At 46.0% G+C, this 25,110-nt stretch overlaps 1 protein-coding gene across 1 annotated transcript in view; it reads left to right on the top strand.

Annotated features, from left to right (window-relative positions):
* The first annotated feature begins 283 nt into the window (after positions 1–283).
* Positions 284–25,110, top strand: part of LOC144690112 (kinesin-like protein KIF25) — a 39,196-nt gene continuing 14,369 nt past the window's right edge. The window contains exons 1-2 of the mRNA XM_078557592.1: positions 284–504; positions 10,864–10,929. Coding sequence (XP_078413718.1) covers positions 436–504; positions 10,864–10,929 — 135 coding nt within the window. The 5' untranslated portion in view covers positions 284–435. The remainder of the gene's footprint in view (positions 505–10,863; positions 10,930–25,110) is intronic.

Here is a 25,110-nt window from a genome sequence, read left to right as displayed (position 1 = left end):
CCAAAAGCAGTAAATGTCACACGCAAATATCTCAGACCCGCGCTCCTATTGGCTGTGTGTTCGGTCCAATCATTGAGATGGATAGTGGCGCGGGCGGCTCCATGGCGATGGCTGTCCAAATCTCAGTCCCTCACTCCCATTGGCTGAGTGTTCGGTCCAATCATTGAGATGGATAGTGGCGCGGGCGGCTCCATGGCGATGGCCGTCCAAATCTCAGTCCCTCACTCCCATTGGTTGAGTATTCGGTCCAATCATTGAGATGTATAGTGGCGCGGGCGGCTCCACGGTGATGGCCGTCCAAACCTCAGGCCTGCGCTCCTATTGACTGAGTGTCCGCTCCAATCAGGAAGGTGGATAGTGGCGCGGGCCGGCTCCATAGTGATGGACAGTTGGTGCTCCTGGCAGTAGTTTTGAATTTGGAAGGTGCGGAAGGAGATGGCTTTCAGGATGGAGGTGAAGCGGCTCCTGGAGCAGCGGCTCCGCCAGCTTGAGCGGGCATTGCGAGTGAGTAGCGGCAAGCGAGCCAATGGGAATGTCCGAAAGATCTCAGTCAGCCCCGCGATTGGGTCATTGTCAAAGCCACTTAACTCACACCTGCCTGGGAGATTTCAATGGCTTTGGTTGGAAAAGCCGACCAGTAAGTGGGTCGCTTCCCCACTCCCCCGACACTGACTGCTGACCCCAGCACCCCCCGACACCAGCCCCTCTCACCCCCGACTGCCGACCTCAGCCCTTCTCCCCGCCCCCCGCTGACGCCTGCCACTATATTGGAATTTGGGCAGGAAATTCGGCTTCCTAAACTGGTCTGCCATGTATCGGAAAGTTTTTGTTGCAAGTGGAAAATATAAGTGGTGCAAAGAATCTTGATTCAAAAATAAATCAAAAGCCATCCTCTCTAGTGAAAGATGCTGTTTGCCTGGTTTTTAGATAGTGGGACATTTTGAACCATTGATTGAACAGCTGGGAAATCGCTACCAATGAACAACCAGCTACTCCAGCAAAACCAACCAATGAAATCACTTAAGCAATTGTTCAACAACCACCTTGATTTCTCCTTCACTCTATTAGTGTCAGCTGTGGCTCAGTTCATAGCACCCTCGCCTTTGAATCAGAGGGTTGTGGGTTCATGTCCCACTCCCGGAAACCAAAAACTGTGATTGTACTCGAAAGAGTTGCAATCTGTGACTGTTAATAACTCGAAAGAGTTTCACTCAATTAAATATTTTTTTGGTGAATGGTTACAGCACAGAAGGAGGCCATTGGGCCAGTCATGTAAGAGCAACTCACCTAGTCCCACTTCCCTGCCTTCTCCCTGTCTCTGTGCAAATCTTTTCCAATTCTCTTTTGAAAGCAACAATTGAAATGGCATCCTCAATGCTGTCCGACAGAGCATTCCAGATCCTAACCACTCACTGCGTTAACAAAATGCTTTTCTTCATGTTGCTGTTGCGTCTTTTGCCAGTCACCTGAAATTGGTGTCTTCTGGTTCTCAACCCTTCCGCCAAGAGGAACAGCTTCTCCCTATCAACCCAGTCCAGACCTCTCATGATTTTGACAAGTTCTATCAAATAATCTCTTAACCTCTTTTCTACTTAGAGCAGTCCAAGCCTCTCCAATCTATCCAAGTCAAGTTCCTCACGCTTGGAACCATTGCCATAAGGCTTTTCTGCACCCTCTCTAATGCCTTCACATGCTTTCTAAAGTGTTGTGCCCAGAATTGGACACCCTACTCAAATTGAGGCCAAACCAACGTTTTATAAGGTTCATCATAACTTCTTGCTTTTGTGCTGTATGCCCCTATTTATAAACCCCAGAATATTGAGTGCTTTATTAACCACTTTCTCAACTTACCCTGCCATTTTCAATGATTTGTGCACATATACCCCTAGGTCCCTCTGCTACTGCATCCCTTTTAGAATTGTACTCTTTATTTTATACTCCCGCTCCTCATTCTTCCTATCAAAGTGAATCACTTCACACATCTCTGCATTAAATTTCATTTGTCACTTGACCTCTTGAAGTTTATCACTGTCCTCCTCACAGTTCACAATTCTTGCATGTTGTGTGTCATCTAAACTTTGAAATTGTGCCTTGTACACCCAAGTTTAGGTCATTAACATAGGCCGAGAGAAGCAGTCATCCTGACACCAACCCCTGAGGAACCTGAGTGTATACCTTCCTCCAGTCTGAAAAACAACTGCTCACCACTACTCCCTGTTTCCTGTCAATCACCACCTTGTTTCCTTGTTTCTATTGTCTCTTTGATTCCATGGGCTTCAACTTCACTGACAAGCCTGTTATGTGACACTTTATCAAATGCCTTTTGGAAGTCCATGTACACCAAATCGATTACATTACCCTCATGAACCCTTTCTATTACATTATCAAAAAAGCTTAAGCTAGTTATTTAAACACAGTTTGCCCTTAACAAATCCATGCTGGCTTTCCTTAATTAATCCACATCTGTCCAGTGCCCTCAAAATAACAGCTCAGATCTTCCAGTCTCTGGATCATTGGAGACCGAATGTACGACCCAAGATGTGCATCAGGACCCTGTGGAAGTTCTGATGCGCTGACCTCCATGGGAATTGCCTGGGAGGTTTGAACTTCTGCTGGGCAATTGCTCTGTTCCCCGGGACCTTCCACAATTGTCTCCAACTCTGAGTTAGAGTTGGAGACTTTGGACAGTTCCATGGGAGTTGCCTGAATAGTTGCCCAGGAAATGTTAGACAGAAAGATCCTAGTCTAACTCCTAGGAAATATAGAACTGCCCCACCTCCCCAATCACTCACAATGACTCCCGACTACCCCCTACCCAACTAGCCCCCCCCCACCCACCCCGGATCCGACTCGACTACCCCCTGACCTGACCAACACCCCCCACCTGACCACCCCTCCCGACCACGCTAACCTCTGACCACCAGTCAAAACCGCCACTGGATCCGACCTGATTAGCCCCTGAGCTGACTACCCCTCCTGAACCAAACAATTCAACTATCAGACCTGACTAACTACCGCCCCCCCCGCCAATGACCTGACTATCCACCCAACCCACCTACCCACTCACTCACCTAACCACCTGTCACTCTTCCCACCTACTACCCTACCCACCTGTCACTCTTCCCACCTACTACCCTACCCACCTGTCACTCTTCCCACCTACTACCCTACCCATGTTACACCCAACCCACTTCTCACCTGAGCCATGTTCCACCCTCCCCACGTGCCACCTCACCCACATGTTATCTCACCTGTATGTGACATCACCAACCTGCCACCCTACCAACCGGCCATCTTACCCACTTACCAGTTTACCTTACCAACTTACCCACCCAATCACCCTGCCCATTCCCTATTTATCCACTCACCCGTTCACTACCTTACCTTACGGCAGCTAATGCTGTAAAAAAGGGGTGTGGCTTGTCCTTCCCTGATGTTACAGTGACAATGTAGCAATGGCAATATGGTTCCAAGTCAAGATGGTCTGTGGCTTGGAGGGGAACTTCCAGATGGTGATGTTCCCATGCATCTGCTGCCCTTGTCCTTCTAGGTGGTAGAGGTCGTGGGTTTGGAAAGTGCTGTCAAAGGAGCCTTGGTGAGTTGGTGCAGTGCATCTTGCAGGTGGTACACACTGCTGCCACTGTGCGTCGGTGGGAAAGGGAGTGGATGTTGGAGGTGGATGGGTGCCAATGAAGCGGCTGCTTTGTCCTGGATGGTGTCAAGCTTCTTGAGTGTTATTGGAGCTGCACTCATCCAGGCAAGTGGAGAATATTCCATCACACTCCTGACTTGTGCCTTGTAAATGTTGCACAGGCTTTGGGGAGTCAGCAGATGAGATACTCACTACAGAATTCCCAGCCTCTGACCTGCTCTTGTAGCCACAGTATTTATCTGGCTTGTCCATTCAGTTTCTGGCCAATGGTAACCCCCAGGATGATGATAGTAGGGATTCAGTGATAGTAATGCCATTGTGTGTCAAGGGGAGATGGTTAGATTATCCCTTGTTTCGAGATGGTCATTACCTAGGAGTTGTGTGGTGCAAATATTACTTGCCACTTATCAGCTGAAGTCTGAATGTTGTCCAGGTCCTGCTGTATATGGACATGGACTGCTTCAGTATCTGAGGAGTCCATAAATGATTCTGAACATTGTGCAATTATCAACGAACATTCCCCACTTATGATGGAGGGAAGGTCATCGATGAAGCAGCTGAAGATGATTGGGCCTAGAAGCTAAATATGTTAAACCCTTTGAAGTCATTCAAAGAACTCAACTAACTGTTCAAGCTTGAAATACGCAAACAGATATCTGAAATGCACTTCAAAGAGCTTAGCTATCTAGTCAAGCTTTGAAACAGGGAAACATGACTTGCGCTGAAATTCAATGAAAAGATTAAAGCAAAAGGGACAATTGACAAAGTCAAATCTGAATTTCAAAATTGTTCAATGCAGAAGGACACTTTCCCAGTGGATGATATACTCTAATACATCTGAAGACTTTTCCATGTTTACAATGCTAGTCAATTTAATGGTTGTTTACCTTTTCAGAACAAGGCCTTATCATCAGCCACTGTATTAGAAACTTATATAACTTATCATACAGCACTTCATCATGACATGTGATTTTGGCAACATTTTGAATGTATCTGTCAAATGGTTCCCCCCTCGAGCCTAGAGTCCCCTCATCGTTCACGACACTTCTGAGCTGGTGTGAACCACACTGCCTTCAAAAGCCCAACTCCATGAAAAATGTTGAGTGTTTGAAATGTCAACCCCCACAATTGAGCTGGCAATATTGGGTCATCTGCATGCAGGCTCGTGACACGCCCCCTTATCTCACCCCAATCAAAGTTGCTGGCAACAGGAATGGGAGCCAGAATCCCCTAATTAGGTTTTGCTCGTCATTTTTAAACACACTCAATGAGGAATGGCCACAAATTGGGTCGAGAAAATCCAGTTCCTAGCTTCTGACCTGAAATGAAATTCATAATACATCCCAGCACAGACACGAGGGGCCAAATGGCTTCCTTCTGTGCTGTAATTTTTTTTCTAATTTTCAATAATAGAAATACAACACCTTGAACTTATATAGTGCCTTTAACACAATAAAACATTCCAAGGTGCTCCACAGGAACATTATTTGATACCTATCCACTTTAGATAGTATAAGGACAGGTGACCAAAAGCTTGGTCTAAGTGGTAGGTTTTAAGGAGTGCTTTAAAGAAGGAAAGAGATGTAGAGAGGTGGAGAGGTTCAGGGAGGGAATTAGGGCCAACTCTGCTGAATGCATGGCTACAAATGGTGGAGCAATCCCAAAAAATTGGGTATGCACAAGAGGCCAGAAATGGAGGAGTGCAGATATCTCAGAGGTTGTGAGGCTGGAGGAGATTACTGAGATAGGAAGGGGCCCCTTGTTTGAAAACAAAGGTGAGAATCTTAAATTCGAGGCATTGCTTAACCAGGAGATAGTGTAGGGTGATGGGTGAATGGGACTTGGTGTGAGTAAGAACTCGGACAGCAGAGTTTTGCATGCCCTCACATTTATGGAGGGTAAAATGTGGATGTGCTTTGGAATAGTCAAGTCTAGAGATAAAAGAAATGCACGAGGGTTTTGGCAGCAGATGAGCTTAGGAGGGGGTGGAGTTGGGCGATGTTAGAACAATGGAAATAGGTGGTCTTAGTGATGGTGCAGATATGTGGTTGGAAGCTCATTCTGGTGTCAGATATGACCACAGGGCTGCAAACAGTCTGGTTCAACCCTCAGACAGAGAAAAGAATGGAGTCAGTAGCTAGGGAACAGAGCTTGTAGTGGAGATGGAAGACAATGGCTTCAGTCTTCCCAATATTTGTTTGGAGGAAATTTCTGCTCATCCAGTACAGGATGTTGGACAAGCAGCCTGATAGTCTGGAGGATGAGTTCATAGAATATATTCAGGACAGTGTTTTTTTAGAACAATACATTCTATAATCAATCAGGGAACAGACTATTTTAGATATACTAGTAATGTATAATAAGACAGAATTAATAAAAGACCTCATAGTTAAGGATCGTCTAGGTAGGAGTGATCATAACATGATGGAATTTCACATTCAGTTTGAGAGTGAGAAATTTGGGTCTGAAACTACTGTCTTAAATTTAAATAAAGACAACTACAAGGGTATGAAGACAGAGTTGACTAAAGTGGAATGGGAAAATAGGTTAAAAGTTAAGATGGTAAAGAAGCAGTGGCAGTTGTTTGAGGAGATAATTCATAACTCTCAACAAAGATATATTCCATTGTGAAAGAAAAACTCTGCGAGAATGATGCACCATTTGTGACTAACTAAGGAAGTCAAGGATGGTATCAAATTGGAAGAAAAGATGTACAATGCTGCAAAGACTAGTGGTAGACGAGAAGATTAGAAAAATTTTAGAAACCAGCAAAGGACTGTGGCTGTACCAACACCACAAGGTTCAAGAAGGCACTCACCGCCACCTTCTCAAGGGCAATAAATGCTGGCCTAGCCAGCGAAACCCACATCACGTAAATGAATATTAAAGAAAACAGCACAGCGCTGATCAAGAGGCTCCAGAGTTGAACTGACATTGAGTCATCAGTTTAGAAACTGGTTTACACTTACTTTGGAGGCTGATATAGAGTTGGGATTAGCAGATGGTGAGTCACAGGGCCTAAGTAGACTGCAGCTAGGCCAGCAATAAAGGATGATTCATTTGCCAGCTCACTAGCAGCTGAGGTGACAATGAGAACTGCTGCAGAGGACTCAAATGAGGACCTTGATGGGGTGCCATATTGGAGAGTGCTGAACGGGCGTGCACACTGAGATGATGGGTCCATTTACTGACCTGCCAGGCCACTCCAGTCACTCTCAAAGAGCATGGAGGCATCTGGCTCCATGTTGGCAGAGGAGATGGTGCGGAGCTTACACTCTGCAGCTTCTGCTCCATCTCTCTGTTGTCCTGCAGACATATACATCTGCACAGGCCATCTACTCTTCTGCCATTCGTGTGAGGATGCAGCAACACTTACTCACAAATGCAGGAACTCACCAAAACATCTCCAAAAACATTCCAGAGTACTTTTAGACACCTCAAAATAGAAGTTGTTCCAAAAATTTCACTTAACTGCAATCAGGGTGCCTGGCCCTTTAAATAATGCTGCTTCAGGACTCATCTTGCTGCTTCACACTTTTTTTTAATGAGTACACAATGCAGGCATTGCCTGGACATTTGTTTGCCAATTGCGGGACCCTGATGTCACATTAGCCAGTCGGGCTGTGTACAGCAGGATAGTGCCAGTTCTGCATGTTCATGTGCACACAGGAACACACATGACTGCCACCATATTCTGAGAGAATTCCATGCAGGCTGCACAGGTTGTGGCTGGTGGTGCAACCTGCTCTTGGAAACCCACTTAGACTTCATAGTGGTGCTATGCAAATGAACTTCACACCCTATGTGTTGCCAAGCTATTACATATCATTAGATGCTACGCAGATTGTGTCATGCTTTCAGAATTGTGCATTCACTTGGTTCCCAAGACAAAAGCATCTAAAAAATCTAATCCAAAATAGCAGCCATGGTTCAATTTTAAAATTTACAGTGCATTGTTGCACTTTTTATAACATGACACAGGAAATTTATTGCTTGCCAGTGTGGTGTTTTCCCACCTGTCAAAGAGTAAGAAAGAAGAAAGCTTGTATTTATAAGGCAGTTTTTTCAGGACTTCCTTGGGATGCTTTTTCCAACCAGTGGATGGCTATTGAGTTGCAGTCACATGGGTAAACATACCAGCCATTGTGCACTCAACAAGGTTCTACAAACAAAAACAGAATTACCTGGGAAAACTCAGCAGGTCTGGCAGCATCGGCGGAGAAGAAAAGAGTTGACGTTTCGAGTCCTCATGATCCTTCAACAGAACTCTGTTGAAGGGTCATGAGGACTCGAAACGTCAACTCTTTTCTTCTCCGCCGATGCTGCCAGACCTGCTGAGTTTTTCCAGGTAATTCTGTTTTTGTTTTGGATTTCCAGCATCTGCAGTAGTTTTTTGTTTTTATCTCAAGGTTCTACAAACAGCAGATGAAAGAATGACCAGGTAATTTGTTTCTGCTGGTCATTGTTGAAGGAAGAATGTTGCCTAGGATACAGGAAGAACTCCCATAAATCTCACTGCATTTGTATTCACCTGTATCTCCTTAAAATTACCAACAAATTTCATTTGCACTGGCCTTCCCTCTTGGGTTCATTTTTTCTTCCTTCTGAAAGAGAGGAAAAAGGTGGAGAAAGAAAGGAGGTATTTATGAGGTATATAAAGTGAGAAAGAGGAAAGGAGACTTGCGGAAACAAGGGGAGAGGGAAAGTTGAGATACAGTGATGATCACCAGAGAAAGTGCAAGAGCCATGTGGACTCAGGGAAAGGGAGACAGTAAATTAAAAAGTGACAGATGAGCAGAAATGGTTACAACAGAAGAGAGATTTTTTTTTCTTCATAAGCTACATTACAGGAAACCTGCTTGCCAAAATAAGGCAACTCTAATCAATAAGAAGCCAATAAGGCAAGGTTGAGTTCAACAAAGAAAGGTTGGCCCTGTTCCCAAAATATCCCTAAGACAAAATGAGGTAAAGCAGAGTTAATAATAATGTATCCTGTCACAAATGTGAAGTAATACGTTGGAGTAAGAGGAGGGAAGGAAGTACACCTGAAATGGTAATATTTTAAATATAGTGAAGGTGCAGAGGCATCTTGATAAACAGCTACACAGGTCATTAAAGGGGATAGCATAAATAAGCATGCTGAAACCTCTGAATTCTATTCCTACAGATACAAAACTAAGGCAAGAAGGTAGTGTTGAACTTGTACAAGAACTTAGGATGCAGTTGGAGTACTGCAGTGTCCAAAAGTCCTCACATTATAGGAATGTATAAAAGAAGTAGAAGAACCACAGTTCAGTAGTTGAGGGATTACAGTTGTAATTAGAGACTTGAAAGATGAGACTTCTACTCTAAAACTGAGATTTTGATGGGTAACCTAGTAGAGATCCTCAAGATTTTAATGGATTATAATTGTTGGATAATTCCATCTTTATTCTTTAACCAGATTTTCAAACTAGATACAATAATATTTTGATAATTCACTTCATTTAGCCAACCTAACCAACCATAAAGAACACTGCATGTTAGCCCTGCATTCAAAACTTACTTTAATGAGAAATTATGAAGATGACTTCTCTAAGTCTGTCAACATTCCAAAATTTATTTTCTTTGATTCTATGTAAAACATAACATCTGTCTTTATACCCTTTTAGTTTATGGTTCTCTTCCTGTTGAGGCAACCCTTGCCTCATTTTATACAACAGTTTGTTTCAAATAGTTTACCAAACAGCTTACTGGCCTGTTATAAAGTTATGCTTTATGTTGAAAATGTCTTTATTTATTTTTTGAGCTAAAGCCACTGTTGAGTTTTATAAGACTAAACAACAGCATTTCAGTGACATAAAACAGCAGCTTCTAAGATGACTGAACATTTGCATAACTGTACCTTACAAATTCCAAAGCTGTTAAAAATGGACGACTGTCTACTGGTGAATGAGTTGGTAAACAAGATATTGTAGATGCAGAGACCAATGTAAGATGATGCACATGCTGTTTATTAACACAAGTCACAGAGCACTAACACACACGTGCTTCTCAAACCAGACCCTATTCTAAACTACCGATTAACATTGTAGTCTGCACTACACAGCAATTGGGTAATACAGTCATGTGGTCAATCTGCTCACATTCTCTTAAAGGTGCATCACACCTCAGATTACCACAGTCTCCAATGGACAGTGAGACAACGGCATACATTTAAGCTAATCACAAATAAAGAATTCGAGATGATTGGAAAATAATTTTTACAATTGATGATTAGAAAGTGGAATTCTTTTCTCCAAATCATCATTGTCAATTCTTTCAAAAGGAAGTTAGATAATTCCTTAAAAAGGTGGAAAGAGTATGAGGGACAAGTAGAAAAATGGGATTTTGCTAGATGGCTCATGGAGCAAAACTTTGGCATGCATTTATTGATCCATCCTAATGGTAATTTTTGCGTTGTAGCATTCTGTGCTGCTAATATCATCAAGAAGTGCTCTCTCTCCGACATTTGCATCGCAAATTTCCCCATATGGTGAGTCCCATTCTATTCAGACACATGTGAATCATTATGAATAATTTTCAGGCACCTATGCTTTATTTCTAGCAAGGTATTAGACTTCAATCCAAGTGTCTGGCATTTGCCCAAACTCAGATTGACTTGAAATGAAATACAGACATTTGAAAAGCACCTTCTCTCCTTCCCATTCTATGACCTTTTGCCTCTCCCTTTTGGTAACCTACCTCCCCTGCCTTGCACTTTTATCTCACAGAGACTCTCCAATCACACTCTTGCTAACTCTAATATCAAGATTTCGGCATTTTCAAGCAGCGATTAGGGTCCCTTTCATTTCCACCACCGAACCTTGTACTTAGATCAAATGCTTCATGAAATGATGATTTCCAGAACGGTGCATGTGTTGGTTAGAACACTCATCTTACCACGCAGGCAGCAATGAAACTGGTAACAAATTACAATGTAACACTAAGTGCTTTGACATTATCTTTACTGGGCAAAGCCATTCTGCAGTGACATGTCATTGTGTCTTATTAAATTGCACCACAGTAATGCAGGTCAGCATTGCTACATAATTATCTGCACTAATCTTATGCACAGAATGTAAAAAGATTTAACTAGATATGTGCAGCCGTGAAATACCATTTTTAAAAGTGCACTTTGGCTGAGAAGTATATATAAAAGTGTCCTAACATTATTTTTTCTCTAATTTCAGGGCAAAGAAGAAAGAATTGTTCAGCTGGAAACTGAAAATGCTCTGCTTCACCTGAAACTGGCTAAAGTAATATCTCATTTACTACAACATAGCATAAGTCAGTGATTTTCAAACAAGGTGCTGTCCCTTGGGACAGGGAAGGGAGCATGCTTTGCTTAATTCTCCAGGCAGCAGTATATTGTATGGAATAGCAGTATACTGAATTATTATGAAGGGAGCCCTTATCATAACATTTACACCAAAAAAAATTCCCAAGATTGCAATCTTGTTGACACAATGATTATTGGGATATTGTTCTACACACAACCATATTCTAGTTTATAAGTGAACACTGACTGGTTAACTCACTAGTAACAACAGGCTGAATAATCCAACAATACTTGTCTTGAGACAATTATTACTTCTTATAGCTGGCGATAGCATATCACACATTTAAAGTATGATTTCTAGCAAATTTATTTGTCTGTTTGTTGTAATATACAATATATATACACATCATATGCTTTTAGTCCCCTATTATCACTTGAAAAACTTACTATAACTCTTAGCCTATTAGACTGGTTGCTATTACACATCAAAGACAAAGCCTTGGATGCGATTTGGCACCATACACTTCTAAATAACAACATTAAATTATCTTTCACCAGTTATATTTGTAGACCAGGACTTTCCTCTCATTGTTCCAGCTATACTGTAATTGATGGCTCATCCTCTGACAATTTTTCAGGAAATAACAAAATTGAATCATCTCAAATTAATGTTATACATTTAAGGCATATTAAATATGTTAGAGTAATTTTAGGCTGTGGAGTTCAGTGTTCACAAGTATGGTGAACACAAGCATTGCTTTGAATCATGGATATTTAAGAAAAAGCAGAGCCACTCAGCAGTAATACGAATGGCTGGAATGGATATATGTGTAAAGTGCCATTAAGCTGGGTATGTTTTCTGCTTGAGAATTCCTTTTGTCATGTTGATGAAGAAAGTGCACTTAGTGCAGACCAGGCACTTTCCACAGGCAGGGGAAATTAGAAAGTATGTCGCCTTTATCAACTGTCATTCATCTCATAGAAGCCAGTTACAGAACAATATTTACAGATGCCAAGGGGTATCATCTCTCCTTCTGTCTCAGGTGGGTTTGATGTGGGACAGGGAGACCTGTTAATGGATGAGGAGCAAAAAAAATAGAATTTTGGAGTCTAGGTGTGAATGAGTACCAATTGTTTAGTTGAAAGGGTCAGATAACATTATGGAATAAAATCATCAGTTTCTTGCTCAAGTTGGGAGCTGCACTTGAAGGGAGTGAGCGCCAGGGATAGGGTGGGTACCAGTATTTTGGTCTCTATTCTGTTCAAGCACACTTTCTAACTGGAAGTACGGAATAACTGAGTTTTCTGCTACAAATCATAAAATTTTCTGGATGTTATTTGAAATCTTGACTAAATTACAGTACTTCATTATCTGTGCAATTTTATAGTATCTTTAATAAAATAAAAACCAAGCTGTTGAATTGAAACATAGTGAAATAAAACTGAAAACTATGTAGTCTTGAACTGGTTTTCTGAAGATAGGATGAGCCTGCTGTTTGCACCAACAGCTCAGAGGGTAGGTTGTGTAGAGTTTTCTAATAGGAGACTCTCCTCCTAATTGGAACAGGCAACTAACACTTGAAAAACTTGCATTTGCAAGCTCAGCTGGGGAGTCTAATATCTGGCCAGGCTGCAGCACTTAAATGGTTCAGCTCATCATTAAAGAGGTTGTGGTGGTGGTAAAAGTGTAGTAATTTGTTTACATTGGAAATGTGCTGGCAACACAGCTACCTTTGATGCCGAAGGATTTCGCACAAGAAATGTGTAAACAAATGAGAAGTACACTTACCTTCGCCTTCTTCCTAATACCAGTAAAACCATTCCTCAAAATCATAATATGTTTGGGAAGAGGATTTGTGAAAGGGAAATTGTATTTGGAAAACCTATTAGAGTTTCTTGAGGATGTACCTAATAGGTTGGCTAAAGGGGAACTAGTGTATTTAGATTTTCAAAAGGTATAACAACAACTTGGTTTTATATAGCACCTTTAACATAATAAAACAATCCAAGGTGCTTCACAGGGGCATTAGAAAAAAAAGTATGGCACTGAGCCACAAAAAACAATTTGATTTATATTCTCTCCCTTAAGGTACCATGACCTAAGAGGGCAGTGATGACCATGGACTTCCATTGGTTTGGTCCAGATTATGCTTGACAAAGTATTGCAATGATATGCCATTGCCTTCTGCAGTTTCTCGGCCTTTTGGCTAAGATCAAGTGTAGTGTTGCAGGGGCGACACCATGGTCCTGCCAAGGCAAGGTCGGGATGGAAGGGCGATAACCAATCGCAATCCAAATCCATACCGTGGGTTACCTATCACCGTCCGAGTCACGATGAACCACAGCGACGAAGGAGGATCACCTATGGATCGGGGCTTCTTCACCAGGAGGATCCTGTTGAAGGCGTGCGGCTTCCAAGCTACGGAGATCTTCACCCTGCACGACTCCCGCAAAGGTGGTTATTTCGACGTGACGTTCAAGCGAGTGGCAGACTGCGTCCGGCTCCTGAGGGTGTTCGAGGAGAAGAGAGACCTGCCGGAGATGAAGATCCTGACGGCGGAGCCGCACTTTTCTCTGCCGTTGCAACGGGAACGTGAGGTGATGGTGCATGTGTACAACCCCTTCGTCCCTGTCGCCGACGTGGTCACCTTCCTCACCAGGTACTTCGATAAGGTGGGGAGCGGCACCGAGATTCGAGACGACTTGGGGATCTGGACAGGCAAACGCCTGTTTAAGGTCACGCTAAAGACCGATGGTAAGGGAGCCATTTTCCACCCTCCTTCCAGTTTCGCAATCGGGGGAAACCGTGGCTACCTGGTCTACGCTGGGCAACCCAAGCGTTGTCGCTCATGCGGCAAGGCTGGCCATGTGGCGGCCAACTGCAGCGCCTCCCTCTGCAAGATCTGCAAACAGGAAGGGCACCAGACAAAAGACTGCAAACAGGCCAAGTGCTGCAACCTGTGTGGCGAGGCAAGTCACCTCTACAGGACCTGCCCCAAACGCTGCCGTACTTACGCACAGGCAGCCAAAGCCGACCAGGGGGAAGCAGAAGAAAGGTTCCGTGTCACTCCAACCACCAAGGCCCCCAGGGAGCTCAACGGGACAAAGGAGGACACAGAGAGAGACAAGGTGGAGAAAGAGATTGAGGCAACAGAGAGCCAATCAACAGCACTACCCCCTGAACCTCCCAGTCCTCAGGACAGCGAATCAATGGAGGAGGAGGCAGCAGTGGAAAAGCAGCAGGGGGAGTGGCGGACGGTGAAGAACAAGAAAAGTAAGAGGGAGCGAAGAAGAAGCAAAGGCGTTTCCCAGAGAAGCGGCAAGAGGCGTCTCCCATCCGACACGGATGACAAGGGCAGCAGCTCTTCGGATGATGAAGTGCCAGAGCGGCACCGACAGAAGAGGCGGCAAAGCTCCAGGGCGTTGGAGGACGAGACACCCGAGCTCCAGAAAATTGGAGACAACAAGGAGACCAGCGCACCCCAACTTTGCCTGCAACCTGAGGAGGCCAGTGCACCACAGCCCCTGGAATCTGGGAGCAGTGAGGCAATCATCGCACCCCAGCTCCAGGAAGCCGGGAACAGCAACACCCCAGAGGGGGTGAGTTTTGGAGAAGCTTCTCCAGCAAAGGTCATCTCAAAACCCGCTCTCTACGTGAACCTCCAGATGCCACTGGAGCAGAACACGGCCAAGGAGATCTACCTCAGCCCATCCAAAGTGAAGGAATTTGAGCTCACTACGGGTATGAAGGAGCAGACTAAAGGTCTGGGACTCTCAGAGACAGTGGGTTTGGTAGGAGAATAAATGCTTTAAAATGGGTTTAAAGATTGTATCCATAAATGTGCGTAGCATTAAATCTACTACGCGATGTGTTGCGACCTTGGACTACCTAGCCAAGGTCAAAGCTGACCTGTTGTTTCTGCAGGAGTGTGCGATACCGCACCTCAGCTCCTACAGGCAATGGTCACGATGGTGGTCCCACGGGCCATCGATCTGGTCGGGCGGAAACGACTCTCGTTCCTCCGGCCTGGGTATTCTGCTGCGGGGAGGCAACTTCACCGTCTCCGAGGTCAAGGAGGTGGTGGGCGGGCGACTCCTCGTAGTAGACGTAATGTACAAGAACGCTCCACTCCGGTTAATTAACGTGTATGGCCCGGCACAAGGGGCTGAGCGGCTGGAGGTTTTTCAGCAGCTCCCACTGCTGCTGGCGACCTCCAGGCCGGTCATTCTGGGCGGGGACTTCAACTGCATCATCAATGCGGCTGGACGATCCGGCAGGGCCGGCAGCAGATTGGACGCTACGTCCAGATCCCTGATGGAAACAGTTAAGGATGCCAAGCTGCACGACGTCTTCAGCAACCCTGCAGACGGAGCGCAGCGTAGATACACCTGGTCGCGGCCAGACGGGTCCATTCGTTCCAGGATAGACTTCCTGTTTGTGTCCCGTGCATTCACAGTCAGATCCACCGAGGTCAAGCCGGTGTTCTTCTCTGACCACTGCCTCCTACTGGCGGACTGCCACTTGGAGAAGGACCTGAGGGTGGGCAGGGGGGCATGGAAGCAAAATGTGCAACTGCTGACCCCAGAGAACATTGAGGAGCTCAAGAGGGATTACAAAGGTTGGAGAACCGTGAAACCCCTCTTTGAGTCCCTGACACACTGGTGGGAAGCGATCAAGGGAAGCATCAAGAGGTTTTTCATCCTCAAAGGCACCCAGAAAGCTAGAAAGGAACAGAGGGAAATGTCCCGACTCCAGAAAAAGATGCAGAATCTGCTCCGGCTGCAGTCGATGGGGGTCGATGTCAAGGAGGAGCTCCAAGAGGTGAAGGGCCAGCAAGCCTCGCACTTTGCCTCGGAGGCCTCCAAGATCATCTTCCGTTCCAGAGTCCGCTCCGTGGAGCAGGATGAGACGTGCTCACGTTTCTTCTTCCAAAAGGTACACAGAGAGTGCTCTGTGATCAGCAGCCTGAAGGAAGAAGACGGCTCAGTAAAGTCATCACGGTCCGACATTCTGAGGATCAGCAAATCCTTTTATGCCGGACTGTATGACGTGAAGCCCACGGACAGCACGGCCTCCCAGTCCTTCCTGTCCTCTATCACGGAGGTCTTAGACCACAGTACGCGGGAGAGCCTAGACAAACCGCTAACTCCTGATGAACTGACTAAGGCCCTTGAGTCCTTCGAGAAGAGTAAAACTCCCGGAAGCGACGGCTTGCCGGCGGAGTTGTATTCGGCTCTGTGGGACTTGATCGGCCCAGACCTGCTAGGGGTGTACGAGAGTATGCTCCTGGCCGGTAGTATGTCAGAATCCATGAGGAAAGGCATCATCACCCTCATCTACAAGCACAAGGGGGAAAGGGAGGAAATTAGAAATTGGCGACCCATTTCACTGTTGAATATGGACTATAAGATTCTGTCCAAGGTCATCGCCAATCGGGTCAAATCCGCTCTGGAATTGGTGATTCACCCTGACCAGACCTGCTCTGTGCCAGGCAGGAAGATCTCTGACAGCCTGGCGCTGCTCAGGGATACGATTGCCTATGTACAGGACAGGGGTGTGGATACCTGCCTCATCAGCTTGGATCAGGAGAAGGCCTTTGACAGAATATCGCACACCTACATGGGGGATGTGCTCTCCAAAATGGGCTTTGGGGAGGGAATTCGAAATTGGATCCAACTGCTCTACACTAACATCAGTAGCGCAGTCTCAATCAATGGGTGGGAAACAGATAGCTTTCCGATTAAATCTGGAGTCAGGCAGGGCTGTCCTCTCTCGCCTGTCCTTTTCGTGTGTTGCATAGAACCCTTTGCTGAGTCCATCAGGAAGGATCCGGGCATAAGAGGAGTGACGATCCCAGGCAGTGGAGGCACTCAGGTAAAAGCCTCCCTGTACATGGACGACGTCGCTGTCTTCTGCTCGGATCCGCTGTCGGTGCGCAGACTGATGCACATCTGTGACCAGTTCGAACTGGCCTCGGGAGCCAAGGTAAATCGTGGGAAGAGCGAGGCCATGTTCTTTGGGAACTGGGCTGACCGATCCTTTGTCCCCTTCACTGTCAGGGCTGACGGCCTGAAGGTGCTGGGGATATGGTTCGGAGGGACCGGGGCATGCGTTAGAAACTGGAAGGAGCGAGTGGCTATGGTGAAAAGGAAACTGGGCATGTGGGAGCGACGCTCCCTCTCCATTGCGGGTAAGAACCTGGTCATCAGGTGTGAGGTACTCTCGCTGTTGCTGTACGTGGCGCAGGTCTGGCCCATTCCAGACTCCTGCGCGACGGCGATCACTCGAGCCATCTTCCGCTTTATCTGGAGGTCAAAAATGGATCGTGTCCGCAGGGACGCGATGTACAAGCCTCTAGATAAAGGGGGAAAAAACGTGCCCAACATCGCCCTCATACTGATGGCCACCTTTGTGTGCGGCTGCATCAAGCGGTGTGTAGACCCTCAGTACGCAAACACCAAGTGTCACTACGTGCTGAGGTTCTACCTGTCCCCGGTGTTGCGAAGGATGGGTCTGGCCACGCTGCCGCGGAACGCTCCAAGTAGTTGGACCGTGCCGTACCACCTGTCCCTGGTGGAAAAATTTATGCAGAAAAACACCTTTGACCACAAGTCCATCAGGCAGTGGTCAGCACGTAACGTCCTAGAGGCCCTGAGGGAAAAGGAGAGGGTGGACCCTGTGGGATGGTTCCCCGAGCAGACTGTCAAAGTCATTTGGCAGAATGCCTCATCGCCAGAACTTTCCAACAAGCACCAAGATGTAGCTTGGCTGGTGGTGAGAAAGGCCCTCCCCGTCAGATCCTTCCTACACGCCAGGAGGCTCACCCCCTCTGCACGTTGCCCTCGAGGTGGCTGTGGTGGGGAAGAGACCGTTGTTCACCTCCTTGTGGATTGTGCCTTTGCAAAGAAAGTCTGGAGAGAGATGCAGTGGTTGCTGTCGAGGTTCATCCCGAGCAGTTCTGTGACACAGGACTCTGTGCTCTACGGGCTGTTCCCAGGGACACACACCGAGACAAACATCGACTGCAGCTGGAGGATCATCAACTCGGTGAAAGAGGCGCTTTGGTCTGCCCGAAACTTGTTGGTCTTCCAGCACAAAGAGTTGTCCCCGACCGATTGTTGCAGACTGGCACAATCCAAAGTCCAGGACTACGTGCTGAGGGATGCACTAAAGCTTGGGGCAGCTGCCGCAAAGGCGCAATGGGGAAGGGTCGCTGTCTAAGACCTTTCTACCACAGCGCACCGAGAGACTGGGAACTGTTTAGAGACCCTCGGGCTGTACAGATCAAAATGAAAGGCTGTAAATGACTGTAATATTGTTTGTACTGATGCACCTGGTGATACATTTTGTAAAAGTTTAACCTGGATTGTACCCTTGTAATGTTGTTTTTGAAGTGGTTTTGAATGTGATTGGAGATATTTTATGAATAAAGTATATTTTTACAAAAAAAAAGTATGGCTGGCTGGCTAGGAAACTTTCCTGCTCTTACCACCTGCCATCAGGCATATCGGAAGGATTTATAGGCTGATAATCAACCTGTTTGGTCACATTATGAATGCACCTTCAGTGGCCATCAGGTCCTGAAGTAGAACTTGAACCCAAAGCTTTAGCCTGGAGATCAGGACACTACCACTGCACCTCAAGACCTCCTGTATTTGTATAGGGCCTTTAAGGTAATGAAACATCCCAAGGCACTTCACAGGGGCATTTTAAATAAAATATGACATCGAGCCACATAGAGAGACCTAAGTTCAGATGATCAAAAGCTTGGCTAAAGAGTTAGATTTTAAGGAGTGTCTTAAAGGAGAAAAGAGAGGTGGAGAGGTGTAGGGAGGGTATTCCAGAACTTGGGGCCAAGCAACTGAGGACCACAGAAATCTCAGAGGGGTGTGAAGTTGGAGGAGAATACAGAGATAGGGAGGGGCAAGGTCATGGATGGATTTGAAAACGAGGAAGAGAATTTTAAAATGAAGATGTTGTCTCACCGTGAGCCATTATAGATAAGCAAGTGCAGTGATGATAGGGTAATGGGACTTGGTGCAAGTTAAGATGCCAGCAGCAGAATTTTGGATGACCTCAAGTTCATGGAAGGTAGAATGTGGAAAAGCAGCTAGCATTGCATTGGAATAGTCAAGTTCAGAGGTAACAAAGGCATGGATGAGGGTTTCAGTAACAGATGAGCTAAGACAGATGAAAAGTTGGATGATGTTACAAACTGGATATAGGCAGTCTTAGTGATGGCACAAGTTTGAGGTCGGAAGCTCATCTTGAAGCCGAATGTGACGCAAAGGTTGCGAACAGACTGGCTTAATCCCGGACTGCTGCTAGGGAGAGGGATGGAGTCAGTAGCTAGGGAATCGAGTTTATGGCAAGAACTGAGAACAATCGCTTTAGTCTTCCCAATATTTAATTGGAGGAAATTTCTGCTCATCCAGAACTGGATATTAGATAAGCAGTCTGATAATTTAGCTACAGCGGAGGAGTTGAGAGAGGTGGTGAGGTAGAGCTGGGTGTCATCAGTGTACATGTGAAAACTAATGCTTTGCCTTTGGACGATGTAACCGAGGGGCAGCATGTAGATGATGAATACAAAGGAGGAAAAGGATAGATCCTTGGGAGACACCAGAGGTAAGGGTGTGGGAGCAGGAAGAGAAGCCATTACAAGTGATTCCTTAGCTACAGCTAGGTAGATAGGAATGAAACCGGGTGAGAGCAGTCCCACCCGGTTGGATGATGAAGTATTGACCAAGAAGTTATTACACTAAATTTGTCTGATGTGATTGAGGATAATATATTAGTATGGATTGGGATTGTTTACTGAAAACAAAGAGTAGGAATAAACATGCAATTTTTGGGTTAGCAGGCTCTGACTAATGGGGTATCACAGGGATCTGCTTGGGCCTTAGCTATTTACAATCTATATCGATGACTTAGATGAGGGGATCGAGTGTGATGTATCCAAGTTTGCTGACAATATAAAGTTAGCTGGGATAATAAGCTGTTAGGAGGACACAAAGAGCCTGCAAAAGGATTTAGTCATGTTAAATGAATGGACAAGAAGGTAGCAGATAGAATATAATGTGGAGAAATATTAAGTTATCCACTTTGGTTAGAAGGATATAAAAGCAGAATATTTTTAAATGGTGAGAGACTGGGAAATGTTGATGTTCAGAGAGGTATTCTTATATACGAATCACAAAGTTAACATGCAGTTACAGCAAGCAATTAGGGAAGCAAATGATATGTTATACTCCAACCCCTTTGGAATAACTTCTAAGAGTAAAGAATTCTTAAGCAATTGTATAGATCCTTGGTGAGACCACACCTTTAGTACTGTGTATAATTTTAGTCCTTTTTTATACATAAGGAAGGAGGGGCTTACCTTAGAGGGAGTGCAATAAAAGATTCCTGGGATGAGTGCATTGTCCTGTGAGGAGTGATTGAATACACCTGGCCTATATTCTCTAGAGTTTAGAAGAATGAGTTGATCTCATTGAAACATTAAAAAAAATTCTTAAAGGGTTTGACAGGGTAGTTGCTGTGAGGTTGTTTCCCCTGGCTGGGGAATTTTGAACTAGGGTCACAATCTCAGAATAAGGGGTTGACCATTTAAACCGAGATGAAAGGCTGGATTTTACAGCAGGCATGCTGCTCTCAGGGAAAGGAAGTCCTGCCCTCGAGAACAGCCAACCAATCAATAGTGGGCACTACTGGGACTGCAAGCAGTCCAATGAAGACTGAAGATGGACACCGGACCCAAATAAGTTCTGGGCTTTTTGGGTGGGGAGGGACAAGGCACCCTAGGGCAAGGGGGGTGGAGGGCAGGTTTTGGAGCCTAGGTGGGGAGGCACAGAGTGGGGGGTGGGGGTATGATCTTAGGGGGACCTCCCTGATGTGCACAGGATGTAGCCCCTTTTATTCCCACCTTTTTCACCAGCTTGAGCGAAAAAATGGCCTTCCCACTCCCACCTGCCTTCCACAATATAATGGCTGTGGAGCTGGATTGAGGGCCTTGTGGGCAATAATTGGTCAGTTAAGAGCCTCAATAAGCCTAAGGGCAGACAGATCAGTAGGTGCCCCTTTCCTCAGTATTATGGGAACCAGGTCGTGGGTGGGCAGGAAGGGGTTGGGCTAGCCACCTAACATTTTTAATGCTACCCCCACCAAAAACATGCCCAGCGGGTGGGGGGGGGGGGGGGGTGTAAAATCCAGCCCAAGGTAAACTTTCTTCACTGAGTGTTGTGAACCTTTGGGATTCTCTACCCCAGAAAACTGTGAATGCTCAATTGTTGAGTATCTTTTATTCAGAGAGCAGCAGATTTTTGGATATTAATGGAATCAAGGGATGTGGAGCTAGTGTGGGAAAGTGTAGCTGAGGTAGGAGATTAGCTATGATCACCATGAATTGTAGAGCTTCCTTCAGGGGTCAAATGGCCTACTTCTGCTCCTATTTCTTATGTTTTTATGATTTGAGATCCAACTTTACAAGGTATGCCAAATTAGTTGGCTATATTTGGACTGATAGTCATCCTGCACCAAAAGCATAGGTGCCAGCTGCATGGAAGAGGTTGCTCCTGAGTCACACAGATCTCTCATACCTGACTGCAACTGAAGAATGGTTTTACTAGTATCAGGAAGAAGGCCAGATAAGTGTACTTCTTGTTGTGCACATGTTTTTTGTAAGGCCCATCAAGCACAACACAGACCAAAGTTTGGACTGCTGCACCTCTTGAGGTTTGAAGCACTGTACACAATCATTAACCTTTAGTAAACAATTTTGTTGTGCTATTGCTGAACAGTATGCTTCTCTCAGGGAGATCTTCTTGAAGATGGAAATAGCAGCTCAGAAACAACAGACAAATGTCCAGGCTTTCAACCCAAGGTTCTCCACTGCTGTTTAGGGATTTCTCAGTGAGGTCAGCCAGTAAGCAAAAGTTAGACCCAGTTGAAGAGCCATTTACCCAATGTTTCTGCTTCATTAAATGTACATACATTGGATTGGTGCATAATGATCAAAAGTCACTTGACCATACTTAGGTGCAAACTCTTTCTTATCATATTGATCATTGGGTTGTTATGAGAAGCTCATACATTCACATGGATACCATCTTTAGCATCTTGCATTGAGCCATCTTTAGCATCTTGAACCCTGTGGCTCTGCACCCTGCCCACCTGATACCCCTTTTCCATAGGAAAAATGAAAAAGCTGTTGCCTTTTCAAACTAAAGCCGGAATTTTCTGCACCTGTTTGCAGCGGGTGTGTTTGGTGGCATGAGCGAAAAATATCGTGAGATAGCCCTAGCCATGTTTCCCAGCAACATAAATCCAGGACGTGATTGTCCCCTCCCCCCATCAATGGCAGGTTGCGTTTTCCACCGTCTAATGTCGGGAACTTAATTTTAATGCATTTTCATCTCATTATTGTGCCTGCACACTGGAATCAGCTGCCACATTGGCGTGACTTCAGAACTGCATGATTTACGACTGCCTTGCAAAGGCATGCACCTGGCAAGCTGAACTTCGAGGGGATCTTGGAGGTGAATGCATACAACATTGCACAGCGCCCATGAGGATTGCCCACAGGACATCAAGGAAGAGGCGCCACGCATTTGGTGGGGTAGGTGCCCTCGGGCACAGACTGCAAATTAATGTGCATTTTAGGGGGCTGCAGAAAAATAGGACAACTGGCCAAGCTGTAGAATCCTCTTGCAAAAGGTGGGCCTGCAACATTCAGTGGTGGAGGAGCTCAGAGCCCCTTGCAATGTCTTTATTAAGGTTTGGACCAATAACCCTCATGGTTCAAGCTAGGAGCACAGCCTTGCAGCGCAGGTTAGAAAAATGCTGCACGAGCTCCGAGCGCAGCATGCAGTCAAGTGGCCAAAATTGCCATCCATCGGTCAAGTTGAGTGGGGCGGAGGTGAGTGGGGTTTTGGACAGCCATGAAGTGCAATTAAACACTGGCCATCCAAGTGATGGCTACACTGTCTGGCATGCATGAAGGGGCCTTGAGACACAGATGGAGAGGGAGACTTAATCAAGAGTGGTCATTAGGAGATATATGCTAACCTTCGCGTCTCTCTCTTTGATACTGCAGGAGAAGAACATGAGGATCATGGAGCCTGTTGATCTAGCTGTATGCCTCATAGCTTACACGGAGCAGAGAAGAAGAAGATTGCGACAGAGGTGCCAGGCTCGGTAAAGGGAGGAGCACCACCCACAAGATGAAGGGGCGGCAGGGCCTCCTCCAATGCAACTCAAGATCCATTGCAAGCCATCGCTCATAGGCGCCTCGCTGGACCCAGAGTCTATAAACGACACTTATCATTCCTGCAGATGAGCGAGAACTGGCGTCACCAAACACTGTACATGTCTAGGGAACTGGTCACTCACATATGCCACCTGCTGCAGGTTTTGACGCCACGGGTACACGGAGGGCATCCGCTGCCAGTGGCCGTGAAAGTGTCTGCGGCACTCAATTTTTACATCGGCAGCTCCTTCCAGGCCTCCACGGGTGACCTGAGCAATATCTCGCAAGCCTCCACCCCCAAGTGCATCCAGGAGATCACAGAAGCCATCTTCGTGAAGGCACAGAACTCTATGCATTTCAACTGGGATCAGGCAAGCCAGGAAGCAAGAGTACTGGAATTTGCGGCGATTTCTGGTTTTCCACAGATACAAGGTGCCATCGACTACACTCACGTGGCACTTAGAACTCCGTGGCAACAAGCAATCCAGTATGTAAACCACAAAGGCTTCCACTCGCTGAATGTTCAGCTGATCTGCGGCCACAACAAATGCATCCTGCAGGTCTGTGCACAATACCCCAGGAACGCCCATAACTCATACATGCTTAGCAGGTCTAAAATTCTTAATATCTTCCAGGATCCACAGAGCCGACAGGGTTGGCTCCTCGGGGATAAGGGCTACCCACAGAAGAATTGGCTGATGACGCCCGTGCAGTCAGACTGCAGCAAAGAAACGGTAGAACAAGGCTCATGCTGCAACCTGGACTTTGGTGGAGCACACTGAGGACAAGATGGAAGAGCTGCACATCTCCTCCGATGAGGAGGACATCGAAGGGGGTCAGGGTGATGAGGTCCTGGGAGGCAAGGATGCCGGCGATGAGGCCATCGCAGTGGCCAGATGGGGCAGGTGTGCTCATGAGGTTCGAATAGCCACTGGATTCGTGGATGATGACAACATGCAGTGAGGACACTCCTGACATCTTCACATTACATCTGTGAACGTCTGACACCTGTTTGGCTGATGGCAACGCACATACCCTCTGTGATCAGGCTCATGTCATGGAGACGTAGTGGAGGCCCTAATAGTCGCAAGATTCCAGGAGAATGCTGACAACATGCAGTGAGGACACTCCATAGATCTTCACATAGCCTCTATGAATGTCTGACTCCTGTTTGGCTGAGGGCAGCTTGCTTGCGCTCTGTGAACAGGGCCATATCATGGAGATACAGCAGTGATACTTGAACAGCACCTGATCCTTTGGCAGCCTTCATTGCCTGTCCCCTTCAGGATCACACCATCATTGGACACAGATGCTGAAGAGATGGGGGGCCAGCCCCAACTCAAAGATGCTGCGAGCACGCAGAGAAAATCACGGAACTCTGTGATGCCTGCCCGTGACTTTCTGGCAGCAATGACAAGCCACATCGAGGTGCAGGCATCACTGATGTGTCAAGTGACTATGAAGCCAGACAATCACTTTGCTCTGAAGGTTACACACTGCACAGGGAAAGGGCTCTGGACTGAGACACTTACCATCAACTTGTGCAGGAACCAAGGTTTCACATCTGAGTGACACGAACACTGCTCATCATAACAAGGAGCCATAGACAAGAAGACATTCTTGGGAGTTTATTTACAATTATGAACATTATGTACATATGATTAACATTCGTGCCTATGCTGTGCTACTACATCATCTTAACGGCAACTTTCTGCCTTCAGGCCCTGCAGCGATACCTTTACATCAAGCCCCCTCCGAGATGGTGTGCCCTGGCGATGTATTTCTTCCGCCAAGTGCATGGCCTAAAGTATGATGTGCAGCTCCAGTTTGTAGACCTGAGGGGCCTTTGTGGCTCCTTGCAGGCGTTGCCCATCTTTTACCAGGACCTAATCAAAGTCTGGAACATGGTT

Source organism: Cetorhinus maximus, chromosome 14, assembly GCF_964194155.1.
Source record: "Cetorhinus maximus chromosome 14, sCetMax3.hap1.1, whole genome shotgun sequence".
Classification (NCBI taxonomy): Eukaryota; Metazoa; Chordata; class Chondrichthyes; order Lamniformes; family Cetorhinidae; genus Cetorhinus; species Cetorhinus maximus.
Note: the sequence above shows the minus strand (reverse complement) of the source record. Positions and strands in the feature narration are given on the sequence as shown.